At 41.1% G+C, this 16,333-nt stretch overlaps 1 protein-coding gene across 4 annotated transcripts; it reads left to right on the top strand.

Moving 5' to 3' along the window:
• Nucleotides 1–3,333: 3,333 nt before the first annotated feature.
• On the top strand, nt 3,334–15,664 carry tfap2c (transcription factor AP-2 gamma (activating enhancer binding protein 2 gamma)). Of its 4 annotated transcripts, none has more exons than XM_033625638.2 (8): nt 3,334–3,487; nt 7,149–7,607; nt 7,971–8,022; nt 9,317–9,388; nt 9,943–10,165; nt 11,451–11,569; nt 13,766–13,907; nt 14,091–15,664. In XM_033625638.2, exons 1-8 carry the CDS (start codon nt 3,458–3,460, stop codon nt 14,383–14,385), a joined length of 1,392 nt encoding a protein of 463 aa, XP_033481529.1. In that variant the 5' UTR covers nt 3,334–3,457; the 3' UTR covers nt 14,386–15,664. The 4 variants fall into 4 exon arrangements, with proteins under 4 accessions (XP_033481529.1, XP_033481531.1, XP_033481528.1 ...); XM_033625637.2 differs by lacking the exon at nt 3,334–3,487 and adding an exon at nt 6,020–6,436; XM_033625640.2 differs by lacking the exon at nt 9,317–9,388 and having other exon boundaries at nt 3,335–3,487.
• The last annotated feature ends 669 nt before the right edge of the window (nt 15,665–16,333 follow it).

The following is a 16,333-nucleotide window of genomic DNA, read 5'->3' as shown; positions in this document are numbered from 1 at the left end:
CTACTCCGGAGGTTTTTCCACTCTGACCAGAATACAGTTCTCTGAAATAACATCCATCACACATTTGCATAACTCCTTATCCTCTTGAGGGGCGCAGGGGGCTGGAGCCTATCCCAGCTGACATTGGGCGAGAGGCGGGGTACACCGTGGACAGGTCACCAGACTATCACAGGGCATTTGCACTCACATTCACACCTATGTGCGCCAATTAGAGTCACCAATTAACCTGCATGTCTTTGGACTGTGGGAGGAAGCTGGAGTACGCAGAGAAAACCCACACTGACACGGGGAGAACATGCAAACTCCACACAGAAGGGTTCCCCCACCCTGGGTTCGAACCAGGAGCCCTCTTGCTCTGAGGCGACAATGCTAACTATTACAACAACACAGTGCTGCCCTTCTGATATAACAATGAATGGGTCTACTTATTGTGGTCACACTTAAAGATATTGAACATTGTGCAAAATATTCAACCAGCAGCTTCAAGTACAAGATAATCTATATTAGACTTGTATCTTAAAACAATATAGGTGGAACCCTATTAAGATAGACACTGCCAAAATGTTTCATTTGTAAAAAGGTTTGTAAGGCAGGGGACAACTTAACCTGCTTCCTGAATAGCTTCCACTTTAGTCTGGTGTGGATGGAGTGGAAATGTATAGAAAAATGCACATGTAATGACGGTGAATACTAGAATGACTGTGTGGAAAAACAGACATATTGTTGAACTGCACCTATTTTGAAGACATCAAACTGAGAACAGGGAAACATTTTGAGGTGTTTGTTACTTACAGGATATTCTGTAATGGTTTTACTGGTCCGGCACATATGTGATCAAATCAGACTGTATGTGGCCCAGCAGCTAAAATGAGTGTGACACCCCTGCTTTAAAATGTAGTACAGTAGAAGTATAAAGCGACCCCCCAGATTTTTTGTGGCACCTGATTTTTCTTAATCCTTTAAGTGTCTGTTTTCAGATTTTGCCAGGTACCAAACTGAAATAATGTCCCAAAGGCTTCATTTTCAACCCTTTATTGCACCTATCCCCAACCGGAAAAAGAAAAACAAGATACATAAAGTGGTGTAACTTTTGAAGTAAACAACATACAGAGACAAATAAACACACTTTTCCATATAACTCTGACCCAAGACATTCAATGGAATGATTATTTTTGACATTTGACAACATCTTGACTCTATTTCTGGACAATAAAACAACAAAAAATGGCAAAAAAAATGTTAATTTCACAGCTATATTTTCCTTTTTTCATGCACCTAGGGTGAAAAACATTTCACCACCTGTTTTTTTTTAATCATTTAAGTATCTATTTTAATATTATACTAGCTAGCAGACTGAAATAATGTCCCATGGGGTTTATTTTTAACAGTTTGTTACACCTACCGAACCCAAAGAAATTGGAAATAGCTTAGCTTTTGAAGTAAACAACACAGAGAGACAAATGAACACATTTTTCCATACAATTCTGACACGGAATCGTTATTTTTGGCATTTGACAACTTTATTTCTGGACAAAAACGGCAAAAAAAAAAGTACATTTGACTACTATATTTTCACAGGCATAGAGTGATTTTTTTCCACTACCTGTTTTTCCATAACTATTTAAGTGGCTATTTTTAAATTATACATAGCAGACTAAAATATATGCTAATACCCCCTGGGGGTTATTTTTAACAGTTTATACTATCCTGAACCTGAAGAAATTGTAAATGGCTTTGCTTTTGAAGTAAACATGTTTTCTCCAATAAGATTGTTAGAAGCCCAGTGGTAATGTGGTGATGCAGCCACCAGGCGGCAGCAGAGGCGTCTTTATCCCTTTATCCTGTGACTCCACAGACTCAAACTGTGGTCGCGGGGTTAAAAAAAAAGAACATCCAAAGCGGAGTCCGCCTGCTTTTCATTAAATGTAAGTTACACCATAAATAATCCAATCATTGTGGCTAAAAATTCAAATAAACACTGCGTCCTCTTGTCTTCATCCAGCAGCAGCCTGTGACATGTTTCTCTGTTCCTTGTTGATTTACATCTCTCTGCGCACGTTAGATCACTGAATAGGTGGTTTAAAGAAGAATAACGCATCAATAACAACAACCCTATAAGCTCATGTAAATTTTCTTTTGTTTCGTTTTCGATGACCTCTTGTTAGTAACCAGAGAAACCCTTTGTCTCTGTGCAGGAGCAAAGACAGATGCGTTTTCTAACGGCCTCTTTGGATTGTTTGATATATTCCAGTAGCATTTTTTCAAAGCTCAGTGTTGGCTCTATGTGGGCCCATAATTGTGGCAGCACTAAGATGCATTTTCTGATCTGAGTAGATGTTTGTACAGATAGATTTACCAGATCCTGCATGAGCCAATGCGATGGGCTAAAAAGAAAGAAAGAAAAGGAGAACTTAGAGTCCTTGAACGCATCTTTGAACAGACGTATCTGAACGTTTGCACCCATTATAACATAGATGTAAATTTGTAATGAATTGCAACAAGCATTTATGTTAAACTTTGATTAAATAAGACCATATACAAAGCCTACATGTTTGGAATTCAAGTTAAGCTGGAGATCATAGACTTATCTGTCAGATAATGCTTTTTTCAAGCACCATAAAAGTTCGTACAGCTGGTATTGTGCAGTGAAGACATCACAGATACATAGAGATTGGGATTAAAATATTTTATTTTATCATTTTAATATAGGACACGCACAATTGTTTCCATTATAGTTCCCAATTATTTAAAAGTGTGCTGTTTGATGAGGCTTTATTTTATGGCAGGTGTCCGCCCGGGCTGCGCCTCAGAAAGGTGAGTTTCCTTTTTCTCAGAGCAAGATATGTAAGCTACATTCTCCACCACATAGCGAATCCACTTTGATCTGTTCATTAGTTTAAGCTAAAGTATTTGGGAGATCAGATAACAAGAGCCATTTTAGGCCTTAAAAAGCTTCAGTGGCTTTTGAAAGCAGATTCTTTTTGGTCAGCCTGAGGCGATGTGGCTTTGGGGGTGGAATTACCTCATCTTGAAATTTCCCCACGTGTTTTTCTTTTCACCTTTTCTTACACTTTAGCCTGTGTGTCATTGTTTCTTTTTTTATTTTGTACTCAACAGATACTTATGAGATCAGCAATAATTCTTTTTTGGTTATAGATCTAATCCTGTGAGTATAATCAGTTTATTTTAAAATTATATAATGTTGTTGACACATTTATGCGCTGCCTTTTCCCCACTTTAAATTATATTAATATGTTGCTTTAAATAAAACATTATAAATGCAGGTTCTCGTGGAGGAATTGGAGATAGATTGTTTTGAGTTATCCCACTCAGGTGTATTAGCCCGGATGGCGCATGCGCAGTGCGGCACCGTCAGGTGAAGTCGGTCACGTAAACCTCTCATGGTTTCACTCATTCGCTGCGTCTCAGTGGGATTGCTGTGACTGGAGCTTTGCAGATGTCTATGCTGGAGAGGATAGACTGGAGGGTGAGTTCACTGCTGTATTTCTCTTCCTATACAGCTGACTTAGTTTAACCCAACCTGCATCATAGCCTATTTATCGCTTTTACTGCTGAGCTTAGATTTGTTTTATTACCGTTCCATAATAATCACCTGTTTGTGATCGCGCAGCAGCAGCGCCGTGTGCGCTTGTGGATAACCCGTGATTAATGTCACAAAGGCGTGGGTTTTATTCTCTCAGAAAGTCAAAGTGATTTGGTTTGAGGCTGCTGGATTACAAAGACGTGATGAACAGACTTTGAATCAGGCTTTTAAGAAAATGATGCATATTTTTCTTTTTATAATTTGTACAAAATAAGCAGGATCATTTCTTTATTATTTCTCTTTTTTGAAAATTAAACTATAAAAGCAAGCGAGTTCTGCAGGAACATGGACATCATATGGGATTCTAATGTACAACATGATACAGATAATATAGGCTATATATAGTGTATGAATATAACCTGAATATCATAATGACTTGTATAGGGCCTGTTGGTGTCTAGTATAGGCTATAAAGGCAAATTTGGGATTTTTAATTTATCATTATATTGTGAAAATTCTCACACAAATCAACCTTTAAATATTATTTCCCACAGGCCACATGGCACAACTCCCTCATTGATTTGTGTCACATTCTTTGTCCGGGCACGGATCCATTTAATCTTTACACCTGACATCAGCTGAGCCGGTTGTCACCGCAGTGTGCTGTCATTAAAATGACAAGCTGAGCATCACATTTGCACAAAACATCACCGGCAAGCCAAGCGTCACTAACCTCCTGTAGGTCTGCTCTGCTCCGACGTGAAATAACATTTTAATCAGCGCGCATTTCACTTCTGCTCCGCATCACAACAAGCCAGGGACCAACACTGGAAAAAAAAAGATAATCCTAGTGTAGCCCATGTCTTGTTGTTCCCAGGCACAGCCGATCATCACAGCTTGGGTGCACGGACGCCACAGGCTGTTATCCTACAACACAAAAGTCTGTTCGTTAATCTCAAGATTTATAATCTGACATGCTCTCCTTCAGTGATACAAAACCAATTAACGAAATGACTCCAAATATACTGCGCATTACCCTCTGACTGCTGAATTTAAAATAAAATGGGCTAAAACTTAACAAAATAATGCAAAGTGAGTTCGTTATAATTAACAAAAGAAGAAAAAACATCTTTTGTCCTCACATTCAGTTCAGATGCATATCAAAGCTTCAAAGCAGCCTTGTTTTGGACACTGCAAAGCTCCACCAAAAATGTAAATGAAGTTAAGAAAGAGTTGTTTGTTGAGATCCTTTTGAGCTTTGGAGGGGTTTTTTTAGAAAGAGAGAGAGAGAGAGAGAGAGAAGCCCTGAGGCTTATTGCGGTTTGAAACAAGCACTTAACCACCACTGTGAAACACCGACATCACAATGTCATGGGTTTATCTGAATGACTATTATTGTTATTACCTAGGCATTTAAATCGGACAGTTGCATTATCTTAATATCTTGCTGGAGTTATTTTGAGTCGGTAAACAGATGAGCACGAGGATTTAATTAAGTTAAATGGCATCCAGAAGAAAGAAGAGAGCACGGATATTATTCTACCATACATCTGATAACAGTTAATGTAATAACCACAATCGTGAATAATAATTGGCTAATAATAATAAAAACAATATAAAATAAATAAATAAACAAACAAATGATTATTATTAATAAAATGATCATTTTAAAACACTTTTTTTTGTTTAAAATGTTTAAAATAATACTTGATGCGATTAAGTAGGCTACAGTAAAAAATAAAATAAAATAAAATAAAATACAATGAAATAAAATTAAAATAAAAAAAAAAAATGTAAAATAATTCCAAAAATGCAAACAGATATTTACATTGGCATATCCTGACTTTAAGATCAGTTATAAAATCAGTAGCTTAGTTTTTATACTAAAAAAACTCTGCAGTATTTTTCTGCTATAATAAACATGGCGCCTTTCTTAATAATTATTACGAACACCATCAACATGCTGGAACACCTCGAACCGAGCACTGTGATTGGCTGAAAGCCTCTCAATAACCTAGCAACCCGTCACTGCAACATTTCCCTATAATAAAGCTGGTTCTGACACAAATTGTATCGCCATCTAATTCAATGTTTTCTTACATTTTTACTTATCAGCAATTGAAAATGAGTTGTTTCCTAATTTTTGGAGGGTTGTTTTAAATCTCTTCATCATCTCAGTGTGTGTATAAGGAATATAATCCTGAAACAGAGCCTACAGGTGTCCTCAGGTTACTGATGATGCGTCTGGAGATACAAAGACTTCTCCCACTGTGGGCCACTTAAAGTGGGCTCTAGTAAAGTCACTGGGTTTAAATGTCTGACTCTGCACAGACGGACAGAATTCTGATTGGACCATCATCCCGCCAATCAGCAATATTTTCATTTTCCCTTTTCCCCTGACATCACCGCGCAGGGTGCCGCCCCCTGTGCGCGCCTGTGCACATATAGTACAGTGTTCATGTGTTCACCAATAAGACTGAACATCGCTTTTTCTGCCATAAGAGGGAGTCAAGTTTCTTAAATGCACCGTTTTCTCCCGCTGCACAAACAGAACTCCAGAGCACACTGACCGGACACAGGGGGGGGGGAATATTGCCTGATTATTTTCTCCCGTAGTGGCTGTCGGGAAAACTCATATCTGCGGTTGGATAGTGAGTCGGTCGGTCAGTTCGCCCCTTCAGCATTCACCCGCAACTTCGCCTGTCCGCCGCAGCTGAAGAACAAGGTGGTTCATGATCACCAGGAAGCTCTTGGGTTTTTCATACCTGGATTAACTCGCAGGCGACGAGATTGTTTTCTTGTGCTTTTACTCTTTTGTAACGGGGAGACTTTTTCTCTGTCAGAATGTTGTGGAAATTAGCTGACAACGTCAAGTATGAGGATGACTGTGAGGTGAGTTTCGAGGGAGTTGCAGAACGAGGGGGAAAAGTACCTTTTGGTTGGCAGCGAAAAAAGTTTGGTATTGAACCACAACCGTGACTATAGGTCTAGTTTATATTTATGATGTGACAGTGATAAGATAAGGGAAGATAAAAATGGAAAACAGACATTACAACAGACGAAAACAGGGGAACAGAAAGTGCTAAGAAAACTCTGTGGAAAAAAAGTTGCATACAGCTGTAAAAGCAGGACACATTTCAGAATAAATGCAGGCTAATATTTATTTAGATGACAACAAAAACAGATATGTGCCTGATAATAATGACAAAAATAAAAACAATTAAAATAATCTAAAAAATAATAAATAAATAAAAAATTATTTTGCAAAAGTAGTAGCCTGAAGATAAATTATTATTTTGCATAATTATTAATTTGGATCATTACTTACACATGAGAACATTCTACCATGGTTTTAATAACCTATTTAACTGATTAATCCATCAAATAATATGTTATAATAATATAAATAGGCTAGTAGTGTGGGTGTCTTTCCCATGCCAAATAAAAATAATATAATATTAATAATATATTCAGGCACATCTCTAAGCCATTATTTAAAGTGTACATCAGACACTTGAGTCCCCTGAGGGCCAAATGTCACCACTACCTGCCATCTTGTTGTGAGCCCTCTCAGTTGACCTGTGTCTCCTCCGTCCTCCCTCAGGAAAGGCACGACGGCAACAGCAATGGGAACCCCCGGCTGCCTCACCTGCCCGCGGTCAGCCAGCACCTCTACAGCCCGTCTCCCTCCCTCTCACATTCGGCCAGTTCGGACTTCCAGCCCCCGTACTTCCCGCCTCCCTACCAGCCCATCTCCTACCCGCAGTCCAGCGACCCTTACTCGCACCTCGGCGACCCTTTCAACATCAACTCCATACACCAGTCGCCGTCGTCGAACCAGCAGCAATGGCCCGGGCGGCAGGGCCAGGAGGGCCTCGGAGCGCACGGGAGGAGCGGGCTGGCGAGTCAGATCCTGGGCCTGGAGGGAGGCTCGTCCGGGGTGAGGAGGGAAGGGTTCCGGCGGCCGGAGCTGCTGCCTCCACATGTGCACGGCATAGAGTCGTCGGTTATTGGTGATAACATGGGGATGCACGACATGGGGCACGGGATGGAGGATGTTCAAGTGAGTGAAATTCAAGTAAATGTGCGTGCATGCTGCGTGTGTGTGATTTGCAATGCTGACACAGGTAGCATATGTCAGGATAGCATTCATGCAAAGCAAAGCTAAAATTAATTCCTTCAGTTACCGTATATCAAACAGGAGATCAAAAACAACCAAATGTCACCACTAGCAACTCCATAAACATGTCACAATAATATGCCTGCTTTTTTTTTTTGTTCTGCATGCAAGAGGCAAAAGATATTTTTCTAAATTGTACACACATTGACAGAAATTAATTCCAGCCAGCTTTGTCTCTGTCATTTTTTGTGTAATTTTTTTTTTTAAAACAATGCTTATTGCTGCTTCTGTTCTTTTTCTTATCAGCATGTAGATGACCACAGTATTATTATGGCAGATCAGACAGTCATCAAAAAAGGTGAGTTCACTGCATGTTTGTGTCCAGTCGTCAGTGCTGCACTTCTCTTACTTTGAAGAGCAAAATAGGTTTTTGGAAAATGCTGCCTGGGGTACATGTGCCTTTGTACAACCAAATAAAGATGCAGTAATTACTGGCGAGGGCTGGAAATTTACTGTAAGGACCGTATTTTCTTTTTTTTTTTTCCCTTCTTCACTCTCTACATACTTGGAATTGTCATAACAATTACTTCTATAGTGGCATGTCAGGGCACCCAGTTCATGAGTACAGCAGAGGAGGAGTCTTGTATTTGTACTTGCACTGCATACACCGATAATCCTTGTAGCCATGAGATGCACTTATCTAAGCTTGATGTGATCCTTAGCCTATTCTGTTGGTGAAGGTGCTTGAATGGATGCCCAGTGGGAAAGAACTGATCCCCTTTCAAAAAAACAAAACAAAACAAAAAAAAACCTCTGACAGGCTACAGCTGACAAGACATGAAAATTGAGCAATCTCACAAGCGTCGGTGTTGACTGTGAGAGAAGAGGAAGGCTTTGGATCATCTTTAGGCTGGTTAAGCTCGCAATTGCAGCTCTTTTCAGTTCACGTTAACAGGAAATTATGAGTTGATCTCGGAGCAGTGTTTGGCTCTGCAGAACCAGCTTTTGGCGGGGTGTGGCATTAGGGCTTGCATGTGAAGGACAGTTTAGTTATTTGTCGGGACATGAACTGTTTTGAGGGAGAACTTATTCCTGATGTTTTGTCACCAGGGCTTCATTAAAACAGGGGTTGAGTCATAGAAAAATCAGCTCGAGCAGCACTATTGTGCTGCTTCGCCTTTTTCAGTCATTCACACCACAGACAGATAGATAGATTCAATCCTGTAAAAACTTATAAAACTATAAAAAAAATTTAATTGTACAAAGGCAGGTTTTACCTTTTATTTTAAGTCTAACCAGTAGTTTCTCATTATGAAGCCTGACCAATATCGCAGCGCTCTGGTTAATTCTGAGACATTTATGCAACATTTATAGTAAAAAACTGTGAATTTTTTTTAAAAGCATAACAGCAAAAAGCGTCACAATATTACGATGCACAGTTACATGCAGAAAGCCATTTGCATGGCACACCACACCAGCCAGTCCCCATTTGTTACGAAAATAAGTGATGGCTCATTATATTGTTCCCATGCTCAAGGGCACGCTATGGGCAATCTAGGTTTTCCCACTTGTAAACAATGGCATGTCATTCCCAGCCATGTGCCCCAGAGGAGCCTTAAAGCACTCATGTGACTCTGTGATTTTTGTCTCAGTATTAGGACTACGAGGTGGCAGGAACCTTGATCGCTTACAGAGGACTTATTATCAGGGGGGCATTCTTGCGGGTGAGGATGAAGATAGCTATGTTTTGTAGTGTGCTGTGCTGTTTCTGTTTTGTCCGATGACTGTTAGTACCTTTTGTGGGGGGTTGAAAACTTCTAACTTTAGTGCCAACAAAAAAAGCACACACATTGTCTGGAATACTTAAAGCCCTTTGAGAGCAATATAATAAACAGTACTGAGGTGAATGTGAGGCTTAGACGAGGGGCAGGCTGTATGTGTGTACCTGTTTGTGGATGGTGTTTGGCATGAGGGCATTTTAACTGTTTAACCATCAGGGATCCAGTGTTTGCAAAACCACACAATATTTTAAAAGTCCAGCAGACACAGTCTTCCTTAGCCATGCAGGGCTGCACACACACTCTGTCTTGTGATTACGTACAAGAAAACACAGATTCCCTTTTGCACAGAAAGGATTTTGATGATTAGAGCTTATGTACATACACAGGAAAAGTGCTTACATAAACAAATTCTGTTGCACAACCAGAATTTTTTTTTGCTTTTCTTTTGTTCTTCTTCACTCTTCAGCTTACCCACTTTTCTCTCCCTCGCCCTCCAGGTCCTGTCACTCTTCCCAAAGGCAACGCGCTGGGTCTTCCGTTCCAGAAAGAGTCCCTGCTGGGCATGGTGTCGAACCCCACAGAGGTTTTCTGCTCCGTACCGGGCCGTCTTTCCTTGCTGAGCTCCACATCCAAGTACAAGGTTACCGTGGCTGAAGTCCAGAGACGTCTATCACCCCCTGAGTGCCTCAACGCATCGCTCCTGGGAGGGGTTTTACGCAGGTCAGAGCTCAGACTCATGCAACATGACAGCGAGCTGGACTGAATGTTTCCCTGTTGTTGTTTGTTAAAGGCTCCAACTTAACACAGGAACACAGAGCTGATTCACAAAAAGCAAGGGAGGCTAACGCAAGCATAATTAATTTCCTTAGTTTTTATATATATCTCTGCTCTCTGCAAACTTTTGACAGGGTTGTCTGATTGTTTAAGATATAACTGTCATTAAACTGAGGAGTTGCAGCTCCAGATATCTGGAGACTGAAGCTCAGCAGCCCACGGGAAAGGCTTTTCTAAAAGCACAGCTTGGCTCAGAGTCTGGCTCATCAGTTTTTTGCGTAAGGTTCGTGACATTCTTTGTGTGGTCTGCAATTTTGGTTCTCTGCTTCTTCTGGGGATAGGTTACATCAACACAGTTAGTACCAATCTAAAGACTCTGTGGGTGTGTTTTTGTGCGTTTGTCACGGGGTTGCAGCATGGGTAGGTTTATCCGTGGCAGAGCAGTTGACCTTATGGCACATATGTTAGTGTGGCAGTCTGTTGAGGGACCGCAAGGTTGCAGTACGTACTCGGCACCCCTGACCGGAGCGTTTTGTGCTTGGAGTGCACGTTTGCCACTTCCCATGTGCCTGTGTTAACGCTGACATGCACACACATCGACACAGACACACATGCACAATCACAGACATTTTTTAAGTAGGTCATATAGCACTAGGAGGGGGATCGTTAGCAGGGGGACAGGGGGGAGAAGGGGACGAGGGGGTGGGGGCACTCGTACACACATGCCTCCCAAAAGATGCTCCCTCTTTCACCCGCCGAGGAGAGGGAGAGCTTGCCCTCCAGTCATGCGTAAAACTGAATCGGCCACTGCAAGTGGGGAGTTTAAGTGTTTTTGCAAACGCATGTATGAGTGATTTTTCTGCAACAGTTTTTGAATGGAAGCGTCAAGTGTTTTTTCAGGTCAGGAGAGCCTGTTTGTGTGATTTATTTGTTATCAGAAGTGCACAACGAGGCCTCCTCTGATAGGATATGTATGCAGTATGCTTTGCAATCTCTGAAGTTAGCTGATAGCACAATAATCATACAAATCTGCTCCATTTGTCTTAATTTATGGGTTAAATGTCCTTACGCTAATCAAAGGAAAATGTGTGAAAAGATTTCTTATTAATTTCTTAATCTTCCATTAATAATTTTCCACAAACTTTAATACAGCACGTTAGAAAACTCATAATCTGTTTGAATTACTTATCAACTGTGGACTTAAAATGCTTTTTTTTTTGTTCTTCTGCAGAGCCAAGTCAAAAAATGGAGGTCGCTCTCTGAGAGAGAAGCTGGATAAGATTGGACTCAACCTGCCTGCAGGAAGAAGGAAGGCAGCGAATGTCACTCTGCTTACCTCACTAGTAGAAGGTATGACATGTCACTCAGTAGCGTGTAGCACCTTCTCGGGTGTAATTGCTGTTTGCAGCGGCTGGAATGTCGCTGTATTACTGTGAGACTGTCAATCTCTCTCACAGGGTGTGTGTGTGTGTTTGAAGTACCATACAGTATTTTCTAAGCCATATTCCGAACACCATTCATTGTTGAAATACTCAAATATATTAAGACAATTTCAATGTTTTCTTTGTCGTGTCATTTGCAAAGCTTTCAACTGCATGTTAGCTTTCTCTTTTGTTCCCATGGTATGTCTGTCCATTATTTATATAGCCCAGTATCACAAATCACAATTTGCCTCGGGGGGGGGCTTTACAGCATGTGACACCCTCTGTCCTTGGATCCTCACAGCGCGGAAAAACTCCCCAAAAAAACATGAACAGGGAAAAAAATGGTAGAAAGCTCAGGAAGAGCAACTGAGGAGGGATCCTTTTCCCAGGACGGAGAGATGTGCAATAGTTGTCCATAAGACAAAATTATAAATACTTAAAATCCAATTATCCTTTTGAGTTCATCTTTAAAAAAACTAATCATGCAGCAGAGAAGCTCCAAAATATTTCCGCTCCGATTCTACCACTTTTCCAAATGTATTATTTTGTATTAGCGACACCTCTCTCTCATATATTCGTCTTTTAAATGTTTTATTTAATGTCATAGAGTTGCGTAATTAAAATGACCACACGACACAACACTTTCACCTTCTCTTGTCAAAGCCTCGAATACTAAAACATCAGTCATACCTTAGCCAGACAGTGACGCCTCGCAATGAAAATGTTATCACTTTAATCACATCTACCTGCCGCGGGCTAAGGTAAAATATTTTTTCTCCCTCTCTCGCTCCCTACGCGCCTAATTTTTATAAATGGGCTGCTGATTCTGTGCAGGAGAATGACTGGAGGCTTGTGTTATTTAGAGACCTTCAAAGCTGAATTAAGCCTTGTTATCTTGTGTTCGGCTCGCCAGGAGGGTCTGCTGACCTTCAAGATTGTGCTTCTGAATAGCCGGCCGCATCCTCAAGTGATGTGCGTGTCTATCAATAAGCGGTGTTGTTGGCGCCGCGGGCACTCTCTGCTAGCATTTATCCACATAAGCCCATTATGACCATGCAAGTCAAACCACCCTCAAGACTGAAATATATTCATCTCGCTAGCTCTTCTTCCCTCGAGCTATGAGACTGAGCACAGCTGATTATTCTGTAGTTCAACTGCTTCACTTCATGTGCCTTGATGCTTGTGTGTGTGTGTCTGGTCCAAGACAGGGCTGCTAGTATAATGCTCTAAATTGATAAATTGCTGAATCCACCAGCTTACCATTTGATCTTTGCCCAGTTTGTCAGAGGGCATGTGGTCTTAATATCCGTGTAAATAGTAATAATCTTTATTCTTACGTAAATAAACAGTCTTAGTTTGAGACCATGAGCCAATTGTGTTGTCTGAGCGCCCTGACACACCAAGCCGATGCTTTGCCATCAGTCAATGTCAGGCTGTTGGTGAGTGTCTGTCACCCTAGTTTTTGCTGTGTGTACCGCACCATTGGCATTAGTCGGCCCTTGTCAGCTTTTATCGGCTAGTTCAGCATGTTCAATCAGAGTTGACGGAGCCCGACGGTGAATAAAATCACTCTACTGGCAGCTCGGTGCACAAAAAGAGGAACAGAGGTGAGAAAAGCTAACAAATGACTCAAGTCAAGGGGGCGGGAGATCAGAACAAACTGGTTATATTAGGTGAGATTTTTTTTTGAGCTCTTTGGCAGATATGGTTTGTCATTGTTTGTGTTATTGTTTGCTGGCGCACAGTCCTTTGCTCTTTCAACATTGGGTTGTGTTTTAATGTGCTAGCTGGCTAACTAGCATCTTGAATCTGCCTTGTCGGTCTCCCAGTTTCCCCTTTTGAATGACAAACACAGATTACTGCTGCCTGTTGCTATGGAGAGTTATTCCCTGTAATGCAGGGGTGGAACGTATGTGCAAAATGGCCATTGGCTGTAGTCTGTGCAGTGTGTTTAAATTCAACTTTTTGTCCGGGGTACAGATGATGTGAGGCGACGCAACAGTCAGCCTTCATCGTCAAAAGTTTTTGATGTTGCTTTAGTGTGTCTTTGCCTTTAGACTTAGGCTCAAAGTTTCCTCTTTTCTTTCCTCTTACAAGGTTTGTTTTCTTCTTCTTCCCTCAGGTGAAGCTGTTCATTTAGCGAGAGACTTTGGTTACGTGTGTGAGACAGAGTTCCCTGCAAAGGCAATTGCTGAATACCTGGGCAGGCCACACGTGGAACGCAACGAGGTTAACTCTCGCAAGAACATGCTGCTTGCTGCCAAGTAAGTGTCTTATCTGCATGGTTGCCTTTAATTTGCGTGGAAATACACCTCTAGCAAAGTAGGGTGTACTGTAGGACGTTTTCGATTACTGGAGGATTTTAACTTCTTGCAGACTTTGGCCTTAGATCACAATGAAACAGTACACATGTTGAATTTAGTGTCATTCTGGTTTTCTACCTTCAGGCAAATCTGCAAGGAGTTCACTGACCTGCTCACTCAGGACCGTTCACCTCTGGGAAACTCGCGGCCGGCCCCCATCATGGAGCCTGGAATCCAAGGCTGCCTGACCCACTTCAGCCTCATCACTCACGGCTTTGGCTCTCCGGCCATCTGCGCCGCCATGACCTCGCTTCAGAACTACCTGAACGAGGCCCTCAAACAAGTGGACAAGATGTACCTGAGCTCTGGTAGCGACACCCAGGGATCCTCAGACAGTGGGAGCAAATCTACCGACAAAATGGACAAGCACAGGAAATGAGAGCTCAGAGGAGAATCCTTATGAACTTGAGAACCCCCCCGACTCCCTTAATCTCGCCACCCTGTCTGCCCTTTTTGGACTTTTTTCAAATCAATATTGATTGATAAGTATTGTCATTTTGAGAGCTGAATTTGTGTGTGAATGTGTGAGTGTGTGTGTGTGTACTCGCACTGTTATATTTTTGTTGAGAAGTTGATGATTTCCAAGAACCATTCACAGCTGGCTACAAATCAGTCCGCACCTACGGTGAACGCCTGTGCACTGGTCCTAATGGGAGCCCACCTCATGAGCGCGTAAAATACAACATATCACACCAACTGCAGTTCCATACAGTTGCCAATGTGCTGATGCTACAACTACGGGACCTGCTGTCTGTTGACAAGAGGAAAAGAACAAAGTCGGTACTGTTTTTTTCTCCCTAGAGGACATCATTTCAAGATGAGTTGCTGTGGCTGTGAATTCCTCTCAGCTCCCCTCCCCACCTCCTCCTGCTCTGTCTGGAGGCAAATCCACTGATTTCCTGTGTCTCAATAGACTTGCAAAGGACAATTTTTATATGAGAAAGAGAGAGAAGAAAATCCACTTCATTTTCTTTCTTTCTTTTTTTTTTGTGTGCTTGATTTGTACGACCACTTCAAAATGGCTCCAGTGTTATTGTGCTTTGTTCACGAAAGATGATTTGAATCTTATGTAGGCCTGAATGAAAATGAGAAAAGATGATTTTTGGTTTTTCAGTCTGTGTTTGGTCAGAAACCAGAGACTTTACAGCCTCTTCAGTGTTCATGTGAATTACAGGCGTAGCAATGCTTGCATTGTTACTCTCTCTTTAAAACCTGGCGGCGTTATTTTTGTGACCACGTTAGGTACTCATCATTCTTAGTATTTAAAAAAAACCCAAGTTACCATCAACCTACCAATCACTTCAGCCCTGCCAGAGTGTGTGTACGTCGTGAGAATGAGTGTAAATGTATATATTTCTTTCTTTAAAAATGTTTTTAATTAGACATTAAATTCCAAACATAGAATTTTATCCAGCGTCTCGTCCTGGATGTAAATATTTTCTAATTTATGTTGTAATTTAATGGGCTTGTGTAAATAATGGTATCATTCTGGTGTATGGTTTCACTTTTTATGATGATGTGTTCAACTTTTATAAATGGGTTAGTTTTTTATCGAGTAGAGGTTAGGAAGTGGGCATGATATACTTTTCTGAGAATATGTAAAAAAAAACAACTGTTTTAAAGTTTCAGGAAAAAATAAAAATAAAATGAAAGACTGATTCAGTGAGTCAGTGATGTTGCCTAGGCCCCATAAAAACACACAGACACACATCCTTTTTTTTTCTTTTTTTTTTTAATGTGCTATTGTTCTGTAACCCCCTTTTCAGAAGTATTTACAGATGATGGCTAAGTCATGTGTTGGAAGAGTTTCCTATTAATAAACAGCAAAGAAAAATCCCCAAACTAATGGGAACAGTAGCCATCATTATCTGCTTTCACTTAGCTTCACAAATAGGCTGTGTGGCTGAGGCTGGGACCTCAAAAGTACATCATGTGATGAACAGAGATACACAGCTGAGAGCAGCAGACAAATGACTTGGTTATGTTTAAACACAGAAAACTATTAACACGTACTGAAGGGATCGTTCGAAGGGCCCATCACTTATTATCACTGACATTTCTGCCTTCCTATTTCCTGCATTTGTTGCAGGCGTGCCCCCGTGTGAAGTGTCAATCCGCTTTAGTTTCAAGGTGTAGTACATCCATGGAAATGCGGTGCTGCAAGTTTCACTCTGCAGATGATACTTCCTTTGAAGTCTGTGAGAAAAAGAAATGGTGCAAAACTGCAGATGGGATTTACATGTGGCGCAAGGTTGCTTAATCATCACTTGCCTAGCCAGTTCCTGCTGATTCATGTGGTCTGCCTGTTTATGTGTTTCAGTGAGCTT

Source organism: Epinephelus lanceolatus, chromosome 1 (assembly GCF_041903045.1).
Source record: "Epinephelus lanceolatus isolate andai-2023 chromosome 1, ASM4190304v1, whole genome shotgun sequence".
In the NCBI taxonomy this organism is placed as follows: Eukaryota; Metazoa; Chordata; class Actinopteri; order Perciformes; family Serranidae; genus Epinephelus; species Epinephelus lanceolatus.
Note: the sequence above shows the minus strand (reverse complement) of the source record. Positions and strands in the feature narration are given on the sequence as shown.

Coding starts and splice junctions, on each gene's coding strand:
- tfap2c (XM_033625637.2), top strand. CDS start 6,389: ATGTTGTGGAAATTAGCTGACAACGTCAAGTATGAGGATGACTGTGAG. Junction 6,437..7,148: donor AGTATGAGGATGACTGTGAG/GTGAGTTTCGAG, acceptor GTCCTCCCTCAG/GAAAGGCACGACGGCAACAG. Junction 9,389..9,942: donor TCAGGGGGGCATTCTTGCGG/GTGAGGATGAAG, acceptor CTCGCCCTCCAG/GTCCTGTCACTCTTCCCAAA.